The sequence below is a fragment of the Gambusia affinis genome, linkage group LG04 (genome assembly GCF_019740435.1).
Source record: "Gambusia affinis linkage group LG04, SWU_Gaff_1.0, whole genome shotgun sequence".
NCBI lineage: Eukaryota > Metazoa > Chordata > Actinopteri > Cyprinodontiformes > Poeciliidae > Gambusia > Gambusia affinis.
In genome coordinates this window covers 11,478,732-11,496,685 of record NC_057871.1, presented here as the reverse complement: position 1 = coordinate 11,496,685, position 17,954 = coordinate 11,478,732, and the positions used below count along the sequence as shown (strand labels likewise).

The following is a 17,954-nucleotide window of genomic DNA, read 5'->3' as shown; positions in this document are numbered from 1 at the left end:
CACCACGACAGATGATCTCACTCTCATTGAAAAAAAGGTTGATGTGCTCTTCTAAAAATGTTATGATGCAACTCTAAGTGGTTTTTAATCACATTTTAAATTGAATTAACCTGAATGTCAGCCAGAGGAGACTGCACATTTCCCAGACCCAAATTTTAATTTTAATTTTGAAATAATAATAAGAAAAAAAAATGGCAACACTTTATCTGATGGGGTGTGCATAAGACTGACATGACGTTGTCATAAACATGACATGACACCTGCCATGAACGTGAAGGAGTCTTTATGAACGTTGTCATGAAGTGTCATTCGGTAAATAATGACACTTTTAATGCAAAGTTGCTTTAAAAGTTGCATTGAAAGTCCATTAAAAGTCCAAACTTTGCATTATTTTATAAATAATAACACTTTGTTACCAAAAAAAATCTCATTACATGTATTGATCTTGACAGAATGGTAAAGACAGAACATAGTAACAGCAATTTCAAGTCTTGCCACAGATTTCCAGCTTGTTTTAGTGCTGGACTTTGACTGAGCCAATCTGAAATCTGTTTTGATCACATTTTCTTCTGTTTTTATTTTTATTTTTGTGGCCTTTTTATGCTTTGTCACACGCATGCACACAGTCATGCCTTTGTGTCTTTCTGCGTCATTCGAGTGAAAGCAAAATCCACAAACATTAACATCTTTTTTTTTGTAAAGCCATCAAGCAGTACAAAATGTCTTGAGAAGTAAAGTATGGCAGGCTGGCAATAGAAAATGAGTCATCTGATCTTCTATAAACTGAATGTTCAATGGTTTTAAGTTACAAACAGATGGACAACAAGCAGTGTACAGATTCACTGCAGCAGAACCTAATCACATCAGGGTCGTTGCTGTTGTTTCCCAATGTCATAAATATAGCAGCAACAATTTTTCTATTGACTTTGGCTCCACTCAACCTGCTGGTTCCTGAGGCTTTGAAGTCTCAGAGCACTTAGGACGGATCGGTTTTCAAACGGCCTTTCAGCCACTCCAGACATGAATGGAGACATTTCAAAACATCAGAATGGAGTTAAACTCAAATTAATCTAAACACTAAATTGCATCCAGTGATTTCAAGTATTTACAATAATGCGTTACTTCTTTGATCTCAGATGTTAATTTGTATAATTGTTTAAAGCCTTTATTGTTGATTTATTTGGCTGGTCAATTACTGTCACTTAGTTTTATGGATGACATGCTAGGGGACATACCTAGGTTGGTGGATTTAGGTCTTTTGAATATTGTCTTATATGAGTATTGTTATTGGATTCCTTACTCTGTTATTAGCTGTTTAAAGTATTGTTCTTGCTTGCATTTTGTTAAGGGAACAACAAAATGTATAAAGAGAAAGGATAGAGTCTCATTTTATTGCAAAGAGAAACAGGAAAGTAAGAATAGAAATAGGCCTTCTTGGCACCATCTGTGCTTAGGACTCAAACCTGATTGAGCTGCAATGAGGTCTCTTGTTTATAACAAAAATGTTGTCAAAAATAATGTGCTAAATGAAGAAAATTAATTAGCTTTAAAAAGTTTTTCAAAGTGCCCTATAAAGTCAAACTGCTTATTGCAACTAACTATAGCCAGGATTTAAAAATTGTACCCTCTGTAACACAGATGTAAAATTTCCTTAGCTGATGCAAAGTGATCATAGTCAGACATGTTTTTGTTTTTGCTTGCCATGACCTCAAGCATGGCAAGCTTGAAGTCTATTCCTCCTGTAATCTGAAGGCACTGCCATCTATTTCATCCTATCTGAAATTGATCTAACCTGGATTATCTGTTTTCTCTCCCTCCGCCCTCCTGATTTGTCTTCCTCACCAGAAGGATTTACCTCTGCCCCGAAAAAGTAGCAGGTAAGGTCAACTTTCTTCTTCTTTGAGAGGGCTACGTAAAGCACATGGGTGCTTTTAAAGTTTATAGGATTCATAAGGCATCTTCAAACAGTTTTTTTTTTTGTTTTTGGCGTTGGCGTTGGCTAAATATTTCTGAGTTTGAAACAAAGGAAACTGAAAATTGTCACACAACTATTCACAAAACAGATTACATTACTGTGCTCTAGTTGTTGCTATAAATATATTCTCACTAGTACACTTACATCATGTCTCTAATTTCGAAATGTGAAGAAGTTTTGTGAGGCGTTACTAAGACAGAATGTGCTCACTTTGAGCAATATCTTCTCAGCAGAATGTACATTTCCTGCTATGTTTGCTTTTTCTTGCAGCATGCAACGTCACACTATTTATGAAAGAGAAAGGACAGAATTAATTGAGCTGATGTTTTGAGTTTTTTAAAATCTGGTCCCTTTTCTTCTGACTTGTGCTGAAAAGCTTAATGTCCAAAGGGAGTTGATCAGTAGTGGCAAAGAAAACATTACACAGTTTGTAAGAATCTTTAGAATTTGCTATTTCCTAGTAAATTTTGATTTAATTGGATACAATTTTCTTGCATCAAATCAACTTCCACATTCCATGTGAATGATTTGGACCTGTAGTAGTCTGTAATAGTTCTTGGACACCATGAATGTAACATTTTATCACAACATTTTATCACGTGAAGATGGAAAAATAAATCTATTTACAACTTCTTTTCAGTCACTTTTAGGTAATTGTGACTGCAAACAGAAATACTGCTTTTAAAACCACTCCCATTTATATTTACTGATGTTCTCATGGAAACCAATAGAGAAAATACTGCATCTTGTCTCTTTGTTATATTTACATAAAGACTTGACCAGTTTTCTTTCTAAAAATTGCAATCTGTAATAATTTAACCATGTTCAGTTGCACTCATTCACGGAATAGTGAACAATGCCTCATATTTAAACATGTAAATTACAGATTACGTGTCCCCATCATCCTCTTGTTAGAAACAATCATACTTACACTAGAGATACAACAAAAAAGATAAAACAATTTATCTTTTGATCTTTTTTGGTTGATGATAGGCCACTAAAACATGGAAAACCATCAAAAGCACCAACTCCCAATTTTCATTATGAAAATGCTTAAGCCAATAACATGTTTCCTATTGGTTCTTGTTTGAGTTCAACAATTCATCAGACGAAGCTCTGAGAACTTAATCGAATGGAAATTAACTATAAAATCCTTAAAAATTCCCTCAAGGAAAATTGTAGATCTGTATCAGCTACATCCTGACTGCTGCATCTCCAGATGATTCCCATGTGCTTCCCGTTTTCAAACATTTGGCTATTTTTAAGTAGAAAGTACGGAAGCCGAGCTAAAAATCAAGACAAATAGCTTCTTTTATTTTTTTCAAAGATCCAGACTCTCTCCTGCTTTGTAATAGGAAGTCATGGTCAAGTGGGGTTATTGTACTCTGCCTGCCTTGTCTTTCAACTCCAGTATGTTTCAGCTTTGTGTGAGGCCTTTCACTTGGAGAGCTCCTCTGCCGCCCAATCTGTTGCACCAGTGAACTGTGCGATGAACAGTCAGCCGCGGGAGAGCTGTGTTTTCACCCCAGTGGCCTTTCTGGATGGGGACGGGGTCAGAGGGTTCAAGAAGAGAGGGGAATACAGCAGTGTTCATAGTGAACATGTGTTTGTTTTTTTTTTAAGATTTTCCTAGTGTCAAAGATATCACATTAATCAATATCTGTCAGTGAATAACAGACAGGTTGTGTTAGTTTAGAGTAATTCCTTGTCTCAAGAGAGGGAAGAAGTCTCTTAGTTGTGATTTTAACCTCTTCTCTTAGCTTCTCCTTTCGAGCATCTACATTAAATCCAGTTATTGACATTCTGTAGCAGCTCTACAATATATGTCCAATGTTTGTCTGAGAAAAACAGACAAATCTGGCTTCAATTAGCACACTCATTCATTAAGTGATTCATACTGAAGCTTTGCAATCTGTTTGTATATATAATTTAGAAAGGAGTGTGATTAAAATATCATTGAAAGATAAATTGAAATGTAGTACTTAAGGGTAAAAGTGTTTGTATTAGACAGCTTCAGTAGATAAACTATGACGTATTTGTTAAAAAGAAAAACAAGCTAGTTTTTAGTCTCTGTCCATGGTGCTGAAATACCTTCTATTCTTTAAAAAGCATCTATGAAATAGGATCAAGGACTTCAATTGCTTTTGCTCCCACTATTTCATTTAATTGTAAGACTATTAAGCTTTTTTTCAGCTGAGGCAGCAATCTTTTTCTTAATTTAAATCACTAATTTGTTTTTACTTTCTGCTCCTGCTGGCCAAGTTTGGGCTCACAAACACAGACTGACCCAGTTTCACACACACTCAAATTATTAACTTCAAAGGACATAAAATAACAAAATGCACAAATATATGAGTATGTATGTACACCCGATAGTTTGGAATAAATAAAGTACAAATGTGTGTATTTTTTACTTGACAGAAAATCAGGAAATAGTGTCTGCTTGGCTTACTTCCAAACATCTATGTACCAGGACTATCTTAGTACATACATTTTCTGTCTGTATGTAGCTGTAACTATGAAAAAAAATGTTTTATTGACTGTTTCCCGTGTTTACATTTACAGACAACAATCTGTCTAAATTGGTGACCGATCAAGATGTATTAGCCAAAGAGTAACAGGCTTAAAAACTTCAAATTCTACTCACAAAATTCTCCTGTATTATTGAAATAACCATTGAGTGAGAAGGTAGTTTGCATAGGCAGCTGACAACCCTACAATGAGCTTGAAAGGAACATTTTTCATGTTAAATTCCAGTAACATGTTCTTGTGAATAATTTTTATTGTTCTAATAGTTGATAATTGAAAACAATTTTTTTTCTCCCACCGTCTTTTAGCTATTCACTGTTCTTTGAAGCGCAGCATTGAGTTCATTTCAGGTGAACAAGCAAATTAAAACGGTGCTCTCTCTTTAAAAACAGAACTCAAAGAGCATCACTGTGCAAAACTGCCCCATCAGTGTAATAAAATAAACATGTGTACGGATGCATGCTGAATTTGTCGCTCACAGTTAGGTTGCCTCCGTGTGTGTGCATGCTGGTGCGTGAAACTCATGTGTGTGCTCCTAATTGCAGTGGGTGGACAGGAGTGTGTGTGCGTTTTGTCAGTGACCTGTGACCTGTGTGGTGGAGTGGCAGATGTCACAGCCAGACATGAGGGAGACTATAGAGCCGGAAGTTCACAATCAGCTCCCCTCTCGTTTATGTGGTGCTGCTCCAGCTGTTGTATTTTTCTCATTAAGTCCTGCTATGGATGAAGGTTTGTGCTGTGGGTTTAACTGTTATGGAAAATGACAGCAAGGATAACAAATATGAGATTTAATGTTTCAGAAAAGCATTGACACTCAGGAACACTAGTCCCATCTTTTATAAGATATTATGATCCTCATCACCGTCTCTGACCTCCCACTGTGCTACAGTGATATCACCCCCTTCCCTCCCTCTGCCCTCCTCTTCTCTCCCATGTATATTTCATCCATCCAGACTCCCACATTAGAGACAGCATCCATTATTGAATTACTCCCTTCAGCACTACTGTGCAACTGTCACCCGGCGTCAGCTTTAACATTTGGTGGATTGGTTTCAAAGGGAGGGACAGAGGGAATATGTGCGCACATAGAGCAGAGTGACATCTCTCTTGGCCGGACACTGAAGAGCGGCTCCGGTGTTACAGACAATACCTGGATTCATGCAGGGTGGCAACTTTACTTCTTAGAAAAAATTTAACTATGTTTGTGTGAAACTGCACTTTTTTTAGCTGCTGGTGTATTTATATTAGCGCTGTCAACCGATTAAAAAGTGTAATCAGATTAATCACTAGCGCTGTGAATAATCTTGGTTATTCACTATGCTTAACTTTTGCATAGTGTGTTATGCAACTGAGGACACCAGTGTGACTGTCCTTGCTCATTTTTCGCATGTCTATATTGATGAGGGCAATACAAAACCGCGTTTCCTGCTGTAATCTAGGTAACGCGTTAAACCTTTTAGATCAATCACATGTGTTAACATGTTAATGTGACAGCCCTAATTTCTAAGATTATAAACTGCTGTCTTGATATTCTACCAGCTACTCCTCATTGTAAGTCTGAAAGTAGAGGAGTTCATGATTTGCTGCTCTCAAGTTGAGGAGTAATCTGCCTTTGGAAATTAGACAGGTGTCTTCTTGGAAATCTCTTCTGAAAACCCGTTGTTTACCCTGGGACTAGACGCCATGTGAGATGTTTTTAAGAGATTCTTCTGTAGATTTTTTTATTATTATTATTTTTATTATGAGGTTGTTTACTTGTATATTGTGTGTTATAATGAGTTTTTCTTCGTAACTTATTCAACCATTGAGCACTTTGGTCCTGCACTGTTTATTTCATGTGCTTTATAAATAAAGTTGGGTTGGCTTGAATAAATACAAACTAGAGTTTTCAACTGATGATTTAATTTATTTTGAGGAAAGACTACTTTTAGAGTAGTGTGTTTTAGTCTATTTCATGTTGCCTGGTAGGCTTCATTGGCATAATTTATTGATTTGACTGGTAAAATCAAACTTTGCTAAAATAAAAAGGGAACTACCATTCATGTTTACTCATTTAAGGTCACCATTATCAGATTTCAGAATATGTTTATTGACTTGAAAAGGCAAAAATCTGTAAGAGGACAAACAGTTTTTCACAGCACAGTACGTCATTATAGAAAATATCTGAGAACAGAATTTGAGGTACCTACGAATTACTTATGGAAGATGAGCCCATTTTTTACAAATGTTAGTCACATAGAAGTAATTGGCATGTTTGTAACATTTTTGAACTGCAGATGAACAGATTTGATGGTTATGCAGCAATAAATAGCAGTCAAGGGAATGACTCAGAACAATAACATCTCCTGTTTATAGTAATCAGGTAATATGCCACTCAGTAAACTATGTGACTCATTTGTGTACTTTTTAAAAGAAATGTCTGTAGATGTTCTGGGCTTCAGTTATCTGCTTCCATTTTGCTTTTTAATAAGAACTGCATCGTTTGTTTCACTCCACAGACTGCTGATTAAATATTGTGACTGCCAATGATGAAAAAGCAGTTCATTATTGGTAGCAAAAAATGTATAATCCCATTTCACTGAAATTAGTTTGGTTTTTCTCCCTGTATCCCATATGTCTATAAGTTATTTTCTTCAGATTTATCCATGGCTGTTTTATGTTTAACCATGAAGTATTGTTAGACTGATCCTATATTATCATTAGTGTGATATTGATGACAGATGTAGTGTTGTATAACAGTATAACTGTGAAGAAGTTGGTGTAGGTGACACAGTAAACTAAAGGTCAGCAAAACTGAGAATCAGTTTTCTTCAATTACTGTCACATTTATACATTGTTGGCATCTTGAAAAATATGTTTCTTCTGCACATTTAGAGGGACATGAATTTCTGTCATGTCAATTATTTGTCTGGCTTTTGAGGCACTTTATCCTGAATTTTGTGTCTGCAGGCATAAGGGATGTAAAATTTAGATCCTGCTGTTCCAGGCATCATTGTCTCTTTTGATTTGTTTTCATATTCAAGGTCAACTGAGGAAGTGAGGGTTAAAGTGTGAAATTAGTGTGCAACTGTGTGGGAAGGCAGTGCTAAAGCTTAATTGCTTTGTCTTATTATGCCAATGCAAAGCAACAGTGTAACAGAGGTATTAAGACATTCTATCTATAAAATAATCTGAAATATAAACATCCTTATTTTTTACTCTTTTTCATTTTAGAAATAAATGCGTAACAAATTTCATCACACAAGATGTCCCCATATTAAAAAATAATAATATTTCAAACTGAAACTACGTCAACTAGATAGCGCCATATCAGTTTAAGCTGTAACTGTGAGCCTTGATGTGACAGTAAGTGCTTTACTCTTGACATATTCTTGAGTCATTGTCTTGCTGTGTTGACAGTGAGCGGTCAGCTGCATAAACATCAAAGAAGATCCCACCACTTTTAAATACATTTTTAGAAGTATTTTTGCAGAAGAAAGCAAAAATGTTAAGTTCATGTGAGTTTATCAGTATTAATTATGCTGATATGCTCACCAGTCAGTTTCCTTTTTACTTCTCCCTTCAAATTCACACATTTCTCCAATAGCTTATTGACATACTTCTGTTTTGATGATGATGAGAGCAAACACATGCTCTCTCACTCCCTCTCTTTTTGTGTGCCTAACTCCCCCCTTTGTCACTGTACACTTCCTGGCTTGGCACGATACCCTTGAGATCATCCCCACAGTCCTCTCTCCTTTAGAGAGGGATGCTCGGCAGCCTGCTCTCTCTGTCTGCCTCTGCTCTCCTTGTTTAAATTTGAATATGCTTGCAGCTCTAACACAGATGACACCTCCATGACTTTTTTCACTTTTTGCACGGACCCCTGAAGAAATACTCATTTGTGCAGAGTCTGTGGGAGCAATAAGGGACAGTTTGAGGCAGTGTTTGTGTGTGTGTGTAAGTGGCCAAGGGAAGATGTCATGCCAGCGTGGAGCGTAATTGCTGCTTCTTGACTGCCTCTTTGTGTGTGTGTGTGTGTGTGTATGTTTATTTCTGTGAAAAGCAATTGTGGCTGTGCTGCTCTCATGTTTATCTGCCAACACATCATTCTGCTGCGAGAAACATGTTTCGACGAACAAAAAGGTAAACGGCGACGATTTGTCAACGTGAATTCTTTGTGACTGTTGTGGTGCCCTTCTGTTGTAGCTGTTTGTTGAGGTTGTGTTTTTTCCATGATGTTTTCGTGGTCACTGCCAGCTCTCATGCTGTCTCACAGTTGTCCCCTGTCTCCATTTAGCTTCAGCAATATGCCATGTGCTTATGTGTGTGTGTCTTTTTGTCCTTATGTGTTTATCAGCTGTATTCTTGTTGCACACAGCATTGTGCAAAATACAACGGCATGCCCTTTAGGGTAATTGAAGTACAGTATTTGGTTTCAAAAGCCATGCATTTTCTCTGTGTGTGTTCTGATATGCAAATGCAGTGAACATGTGACATATGAATTTATATTCATGTTGAGCTACATTGTAATAATGCTGAAGCATTTTGTTTCAGTTTATGATTTGTGCACTTGTCTCTCTTTATGCACGCATAATGTGTTTGTACTTGGTGGTAGCCTGTGTGTCAGAGATAGAAATATGGAGAGAAAGCATTACTTTCAGTGTCCAGGGAGTGCTTGCAGAGAGCCAACAGCGGGCAGTGCTCGAGTGCTGTCTTCCTGGCTCAATTCCCCTATCCTCCATTCCTCTTTATCCCTCCTAAAACACACACGCACACACACATATGCATCACTGTTGCCTGAATTTTGTGCCCCTAACATGATCCCTTTCTCTACTGTCGTTCTCTCCTCTCCTTTATGAACCATCTGCACACGGCCTTTAGTTCCCCTGCTGTTAGCTTTCTCCCCTTCTAATCTCAGGAGGATTAGTGTTAGACTTCACTATTATTTCCATCATGCATGCACTGAGCAACAGGATGCCCTGATGTATAAGGGAGAAGAGCTCACTCAGCTCTGGCTTAAAGTGTTTGTGAGACATTACAGCTGACTTTTGTTCTAGTAGATGCAGTAGATTTAACCAAATGGGGGATTGATCCCATTAAGCTGTGGATCTAGGCTCTTTTTTTCAGTGTTTGTGGTTTGAGAGTAAAAACAACAAAACATATATATATATATATATATTATCGATCGGTATGTGATCTCTTAATTTTTTCCAGAGCCGTATATAAATGTGTGTGCAATTGATGCTATTGACTATCTGCCTTCAGTTTCAGTAGCTTGGAAATATAGCAAAAACTCAATAATGTCATGTTGTACTATGCAGCTTCTCAGTTTGCACTGATAAAGATTTACTCACCTCTGCATGCTGAATAGTTGGTGCAGTTTCAACTGACTGCAACTCTATCTTAATTTTGTTGATACTTAATTCTTAGGGCATTGAATGTTTATACACTGATTCTGAGCTAACTAAAACAATTAAATCATCTAGTGACACTCCGGTTTCTGTGTGTTTATTTATTGCAAATACACACATGGAAAATAGGGCAGTTTCAAAAGTGACACACAGACTTCAAAGACAGGACTTGATATTATTCAAAACGCTCTTCATTTCCTCCTCTTTAGACCCACCTGACCTGTCTTATTTAATTGTCCCAAGAACACTTGATGATATTTTCTCTGGGTTTCTGCTTGTGGGGGCTTGTTAATTATATTTAGAACAAAGTCAGTGTCACATCTTGTCAGAGAGGAGTTGCTGTAAAACAGGGTTATACTGATATTTAAAACAAAGAGGAAATGATTTGAGTTTGTAAAATGTCTATTAGCTTAATAAACTAATTCACTAAAATTATTAGCATCTAGTATTGAGATTATCATGGTGAGCACTATTATATATTAACAACAGCATGTGTGTAAAGTCTCTTTTGATCTCTGTCTCTAACAGGCTGCCAACGTTTTCAAATCCAGCAGTTTGCATGATGGCCAGAGGTTGAGACAGACATATTTCTGTCCTCTTTTAGGTTCAGTATTTCTTTTATCAACTGAAACTCTGTTACCAGCTTGCATAATAAATGTCTGGACATGTAGAAAACATAATTTCCTTTTACATCCTTGAGGTTCCTTGATAAAACTTGAAATAGCTAGTCTAAAGTCTTCCTCCAGTTGTGGGATGTTGTTACCATGAATTGTTCGAGCTTTTCTTGGTGAGTTCACTGATGAGAAAAAGATCAATTCTTGACTGGCACATGACAGATCAGGACTGATCAGGCTTAAAAGTGGATGATTCCAGGCTACAGTCTACTTCTCTGTGCACCTCTTACTCAGTGTTAAATTTCTTGTTTAAAGGTTAGGAGTAGTGGACAATAAATGCTACCTGCTAAGCTAAAACCAGCAAATAATTTAGTTTTGGGGTTTTTTTGTTTTGTTTTTCAGTCATTGTAAATCAGTTCTGTTTTAAATTTGCTCAGTCATGGTTACTTTAATTTGTAATTTACAGAAAAATTAAATCTTCTGGAATTTATAATCTTTAAATCTTTGCAGTTATTTCTTTCAGTAACTAGAAATCACAACTTCTAGTTGGACAAAAAACTATAAGGTTATGTGGAAGATGGATTTAAAGGTCTGGAAAGGTCCAGAATCTTGTTCTAAACACAAACATTTCCAGGTTTTCTGATTATGTTTCATAAATATCTGTTGAAAACCAGATCTAAATTTACATGCAAGGATTGTTTAACGATTGGGCCCATAATAAAGCATTGGAGGAGCATTTGGTTGCCCAGTGTTATAAATAAAATATCTTTGATCCCTACTTTCTCTTTGTTCATTTTTTAATTACCTCACATTTTGTCCTTCTGTCCTTTCTCCCTTGCTTTGTGTTGCATCTGTCCATCTGTGTATTTTTGGCTGGCTGTAGCAATTAAGAGGATAATGCTTTTCATCCACTCCAAACAGTCTGAGCTAAAGACACTGAAAATATGAGTAAGAGAGGGAACATTAAGCAGTAGACAGAGACCGTGGCAGAGCTGTAGGAAAAGGCGAGTGGGGTTGGATGAAAGGAAAAGCCTGAGGTAGTGCCTCAGCCTACATTTAAGAGAAGCCCACCGGGGTTAACTGAGCCCTTGACGATAGATTCTTAAGTCCATTCCTGCTTGTTTCTTGTTTGTTTTTACCACTTCTTGTGGGTCTCTGTTGGATTGTGAAAGAAAGAGATAAACAAAACATCTAAAGCTTAAATACTTTCTTATAAGTAGCTTAGTTGCCAAGAAGGTCATCTCACTCACGCTCAGTGCAAATAATAATGATTTGCACATCTACATTTTTGTTCATCCATGATGTAGAGTAGAAAGGATTATGATCAAAGCAGAAGATATCCCACATGCGGGTTGTGTTGTACAATTAGCATATGTGACATCTGGCTACATTAAATATATAGCACTTTCTAGAGGTGATAGGGCTGGATAATAAGTCAGCAACAATATCGCAAAAGACACATGATCAATATCAATAGAGAACACATTAGAATATTTAATAATTTCTCTAAACGCCTAACCAGAACCACACAGCATTCTGGGGGATGGAGGCAGAGGAAAGGCTTTATCTGGCCTGCTCAACATCTCATGGCCAGCTAAAAAAGGTTGCTGGCATCAACTAACTCACTCACTCTTTGGTTACCTAACAACAACTTGTTACTAGGTAACTTGCACAGCAGGTTCAGCCTGTAGCAACCAGTTTGGCAGTATTTCAGAAATGTGAGCATAGTTATGTTCATTGATCAGAACATTTTTATCCAGATTTCAGAAAATTTGGAATCTGGATAACTGAATTTGGTCAGGGCCGATCACATACAAACTTTCTGGTCACCAGCCAGTGTCTTGGTTCATGTGATTTACTTTACTTTTCAAACACTGTGATATAGATGTGGTCTCTGCAGATGGCTATTTTGCACATTATAAACTTCCATAAAACCATCATCATAATGATACCTCTGATACCACAGTGAGAGGTCCAGTCATGCACTTCAGCATTGCTACAATGAGACACACACTCATGGTTTTTTAGATGCCTCTGATACAAATATGCTCTGATTTTTTTTCATACATGATGCTGAAAATAATAATATTGTTACCTGCCTTCTTGGTGCTTCAGATGACTGAGATACAGTTAAATGTTCATCCATTTGGTTTTACTGTATATGAGTTGTGGAGTAAATTCTCAGCATCCAACATAGAAACACTCTCCATGTTTTTTGTTCCTGTTTGTACCGTGACAGGACCATCTGTTACTGACTGATGTTATGGTTGGCTTCAACCAAAATGCATGCTGACTGCAGTTTATTTCTATGGGATACTATATTTGTCATATGTAATCTGTATTTATATGACAATCTGTAGAGGGGCTGCAACAAAATTGCATTCACTCTTTTGTCTTCTTTGTACTCATAATTTTGGTTGAATGTAATTTTTATTGGGACTTGGTTACGTATTTATAAAGGCTGCTGTCAAATGATTTGTCTCAATTCCACTAAACAATTTATGTTGATAAGACTTTTCAAAGAATAAATTATTTTAGAATATTTTAGGAGGACTGAACTGCAGCTGGAACAGTTTAAAGGTCGACTTGCACGTTTAATATTTTTGCTGGTTAACTGTTAGGAAAATAGATTATGAGCATGGTTATACATTTATGAATCTACTTTTTTGATATTAGTGGCATTGAAAATGAAAAAGGAAATACTAGGAATATATAAGACGGAATTTAAGGAACATCTGGAAATGTGTAAATTCACTACAGGTTTCTTTAAACAATACATATTTTACAACTTATTGTTCCAGTTAGCATTACTTAGTTTTCCTGAAGCTTAAATGTCATCAACATAGTATGCAGATGTGCTGGTTGGCTGGCTAGATGGATGGATGGATGGATGGATGGATGGGTGAATAGATGGATGAGTGTATGGATGGATGGGTGGATAGATGGATGAGTGGATGGATGGTGATTCTTGAGACAAAATAGGTTTAAATTTTCCTGCTACTTAGCCCTCTTAGCAAAGGAAGAGAAAGGAAGAGGTCCTGGGGTCCTCAGACGTTCTGATGCCCCCCAATAATGCCTGAAAACTTGGGACAAATTTCAATTGAGTTGGAAAATATCTAAAAATTTATTTTAATTAAATTTATTGATACTTTTATAATTATTTATTTGAATACTTATACTTAATTGTCGCAATACATCATCTTAGTATTCCTTTAATTGTTTTAAACTATTATAATGTCTTGAGTTTTGCTCCAGGACAAGGGATTTTAAAGACACCATCTTACTACAATGTTTAAAAAAAAATAAAAAATTGGAAACGGGCATTAAGGGAAGTTAAAGTCCACTTTACTGGCCAAATTTGTAAAGTCGGTCTGCATGAAACTTTGAATTGTATATCCTAATATCCTGGATGCAGTGCAATCGAGATATTTCACACACAGTTTTTGTAATAATGAACATTTTGTTTATTATATTCTTTATAGTGTCAATAGTAGAAATAGGAAATGGTTTCCTAAAGTTCAGAGTACAGCTCTAACTTGGTGCTTCTTGGTGGAAATATCCCATATGAGATGCTGCATTTAATGGACAATAAAAAAAACTCATGGTAATCATTAAGTCTGGTATAGCGTAGCATCCCTGTCAAAATGACAGAAAAAGACATTGTCCTAGTAACATCTAAAATACTGATCTTCACCTATTTAGGTTCATATTCCTGAAAACTTTGCTTTCATTCATGATACTAGGATAAACAAAAGGGTGCTTTTCAGTACTGGAGTATAAACCATGTCCCAAAACTGTACCACAAAATGCCCCAAGATGTGTTGGCAGTTATATTTGTCAAACATAAAGCAAAGCCACAACTGATACCAAGGTCGGGGAAGGGTAAATCAAGACAAAAATGAAAGATGAACTATGAAATGACCAGCTATTCGAAGAGCTACAGCACACAGTTCCTATCTCTGTCAAACTGTATAACTCACCGTCCTGTCACTATCACTCCCTTGGTCTCATCCATCACTATTCTACCTGGTTGCTGCTGATGGAATCACTGAAGCGACTGCACAGCGTACCACTATCTGCCATTAATCTGACATGGTTCTGGCTTCTGCATCCCATCTGGGATCATATTGCTTGGTACATAACCCTTCTGTTATGAGCAGCACACATAGTTGTTTTTTTTTTAGTTTTTTTTTTTACTAGTGACAGGTTAGTAAAATCTCATCCCTTCACCTGCACAACATGCACACAGGACAGGAAGCTCTGACAGGCCAATAAAACTCCTAAAAGGCCGTCGCTTGTACAGATTTCACTATCTAATAAAAATCACAAAGTTGAAAGAGAAATTACTCATAATGGAAATCTATCAAGCACATTTTTAAACTTATGTTTCTGTGTGAGTTTGTGTATCTGCAGGAAATTCCGGAAGAGTCCATCCTGCTTCTGCTTAGTTTTTCAATTTCAATTCAGCACACTGTAACATTTCTTGAGCTCTTGTGGTGCCTTGGGAAATAAGCCATATTGTCTATGTCATAAACTGTCACTGGACAAAAAACAGCAGCTGCCTTCATAGTATATGTTCCTTTTTAGATGACATCAAGTACAAAACTGTATACTCTTGCTCTTGTTACTATCAAATATTATGAGAAATGATAGCCACAAATTATGTCCTTATGTTGAGAGTATTGAGATTACTTAAGTCCAGTTAATCTTAGAAACAAAGCATGCTGTCTGTAAATATGATGCACAATTTGCAGGGTTTTGATGTACTGCTGTAATGTTTGCTTGAAACCATAAGCATCACACTGAACATTCGTTTATACCCACCCTCCTGCTGTTGTCTTTATTTTTTATTTTTGTTTTTTTTCATAGCCTTGGAGCCTTAGCCACAGTCACAACATTTTTGCTTTCTTTTAGAAATGCTGCAAGAGTCAAGCTGGATGCAAATAAGGTCTATTCACCGTGAGACGCTTTCATTTTCTCTGTAAGGTTACTGCCACAGATCACTTCCTGCAAATGAGGACAATTTTTGGATGAAATGAAATGTCATTATTGCAGTGATTCAGGTGCACTTTCCGGCTCTTTCCGTACAGTCACTGCAGAGAGCTTTCACGGCCAGAAATACACACACTCAGAGAAAGCAACAAATTAAAACACAAGACAGACAGTGTCATGCAAATACTCAGGAAATCGACAGATGAAAGGCTGAAATGGAGGAAGGATCCTGTTGCATCTATGCGACGGGGGACAATTTTAGATTTTCAGAGGACATTTGACAAGAAGTCACAGACAAAAAGTCGATATTTTGATGATTGTTGTTCCCTTCTGGGTTAAATCTGTGCCCAAACTGTGCTGTGCTTATGCTTCACATTAGATACCATGTTAATAGTTCTTATTTTATCACCATGCCCAACACATGAATGACTGGTTTTACTAATTTGGAGAATTTACTATGTTTTTTTCTTTTTGGTTTATTTTTTACAAGAAAATGTTGAACTGAGCTCAATCCTCCCTGACATCATCTGTTTGGAAGTGAACAAAGGGTTTTAATCGAGAAACTTTTCAAAAAAACTTTAACTTGTTTATGCAGAAAAGACTCACAAAATTGGCCTGTAAAAAGAAGAGGATGGTGACTGTTGTTTCTTCCTGTTTCTGTGGGTGTCCACTCACATTTCAGGCTGCGGTGCACACACATCGTATCTGTGTCTGCAGAACTGTTATTGGTAATGCATTCCTTTCCTCTTTCTTTAAATGTGACTATACCTCCATTCGCTCCAATAATCTAAAGATTTGTGCAACATCTAAAGTGCACCTAGTTGATGCACTTTAGAAGGGAACGTTTCCATGTGCCGCAGAGACAAACAGAGGGAGTAAAATCGTAAATTAATGAAATCACATCTAACAAGTTTGGTAGAGTTAAATACAGCCAAATTAAAAGTGCACATGTTAATTTATGCGGCTGACATTTTGGTAGCTGAAGAAACAGGATCAGGATTTAATTCGAGAAACACACCTTTTTTTGCCGTTTTAATGAGGCCCGACTATGAAAAATATACTTTTAATGAGCAAACTTGTGTGCTGTTGTAATTTCGGGGCAGTTTTGCTGTTTGCCAACTAAAATGGGACATTATGTTAATGAGAGCAGCTCTTTCAGAGTTTTGTCCTAATAAAATGCAGTTTATGTGAGAAAAGAGAATGGGAGAGAATTACAGAGATGTGTATAAGCTGACAAAGTCCAGGTTGAAATTGCAGAGTTATAATATGCTAACTGATACATGACTGCATAATCGATAAATGGATGAGAAATAGTTCCTGGTGGGACTGTAAAGCTCAGTTTTAAAGGTGTGAAATAAACTTGGAACTAGCTCTCAATGATTTATTGTTATTGAAAACAATATTCATTTGGCCCTTCCTTGTCCTAAATTGTGTTACTCATCCCACTGCTGACTAAGTTTCCTTTAATTGCAGAGGTGTAGTTAAATGTTTTTTTTTTCTGCTGTGATTTAGCTCAGGTTGACGCCACTCTTTCCTTCACCAGTGTAGAAACTTTCCATCTGAAGATTAGAATTGTCACAATACTGAAATGTCAAAGTTGATACGGAAACTAAGAAAAAAAAACTCAGTACCATTTCTACAACATTAATTGAAATGCCCAGGGTTTTGAGCAGAGCAAAAATCTGATTTATTTTAACTTCCTTAATTCTGACAAAATCGGAAAGTAGGGGAGAATTAAATCCTTCTTTAGAAAAAAAAAAGTCATTTAAGCATCACTTCCCTGTTTGGCAAATCAGTAGAGAAGATTACACTTTACAGCATAAATGTTAATATCCTTCATGTAAATATGAGCCTTTGATTTATACATGCAATTATTTTATTCCATAATAGTTACTCATCTTTAGGGTGCCACTATGTGCTTCTGTTTTTCTCCTTGTTTGCTGTTGGGACAAATATATTTTTATATTGAGAGGCAAATAAAGCCCATCAGCCTTACTCAAAATAGAATAGAATAGAGTTTATTATCATTTGCACAGAATCACTAAGCACATTAAAATTCATGTGTGTTTCTCCACCTTAAGGATAATAAATGTTTATAAAATATAAAAAATAAATGTAAGATAAAAAGGACACATTGAAAACAAACATTTAAGAAAAAGTATCAAGCGTTCATGTAAATAAATAGTAATTGAAATGATCTGATTGCAGTTCAAAGGCTTCACATTTATATTTTGTGTTGCAGTAATGAATAGTTCCTGCCATCATTAATGTCATGTGGGCACTAATTAACAGTGGCTCTGAAAAAAACCTCCTGTGTAATTACTTTGTATTATTTGTATGACTTTGGCTTTTTATTGTTACAAAAGCGATGCAGTGGGTGTTACTCTGTCATCTTTGTTCTTTCTTTCTTTGACAGAAAAACACCAGATCTTCTATTTTTGTCCCTCTGTG

General features: G+C 36.5%; 1 protein-coding gene across 3 annotated transcripts in view; it reads left to right on the top strand.

The window, feature by feature from the left end:
- Positions 1-17,954, top strand: part of mast1a (microtubule associated serine/threonine kinase 1a) — a 67,902-nt gene that overhangs the window by 7,726 nt on the left and 42,222 nt on the right. The window contains exon 2 of one of the 3 annotated variants that reach the window (XM_044114658.1): positions 1,849-1,877. In XM_044114658.1, coding sequence (XP_043970593.1) covers positions 1,849-1,877 — 29 coding nt within the window. Of the gene's footprint in view, positions 1-1,845; positions 1,878-8,245; positions 8,630-17,954 lie in introns of those variants that run through there. The other 2 variants (XM_044114657.1, XM_044114659.1) reach the window with 2 other exon arrangements.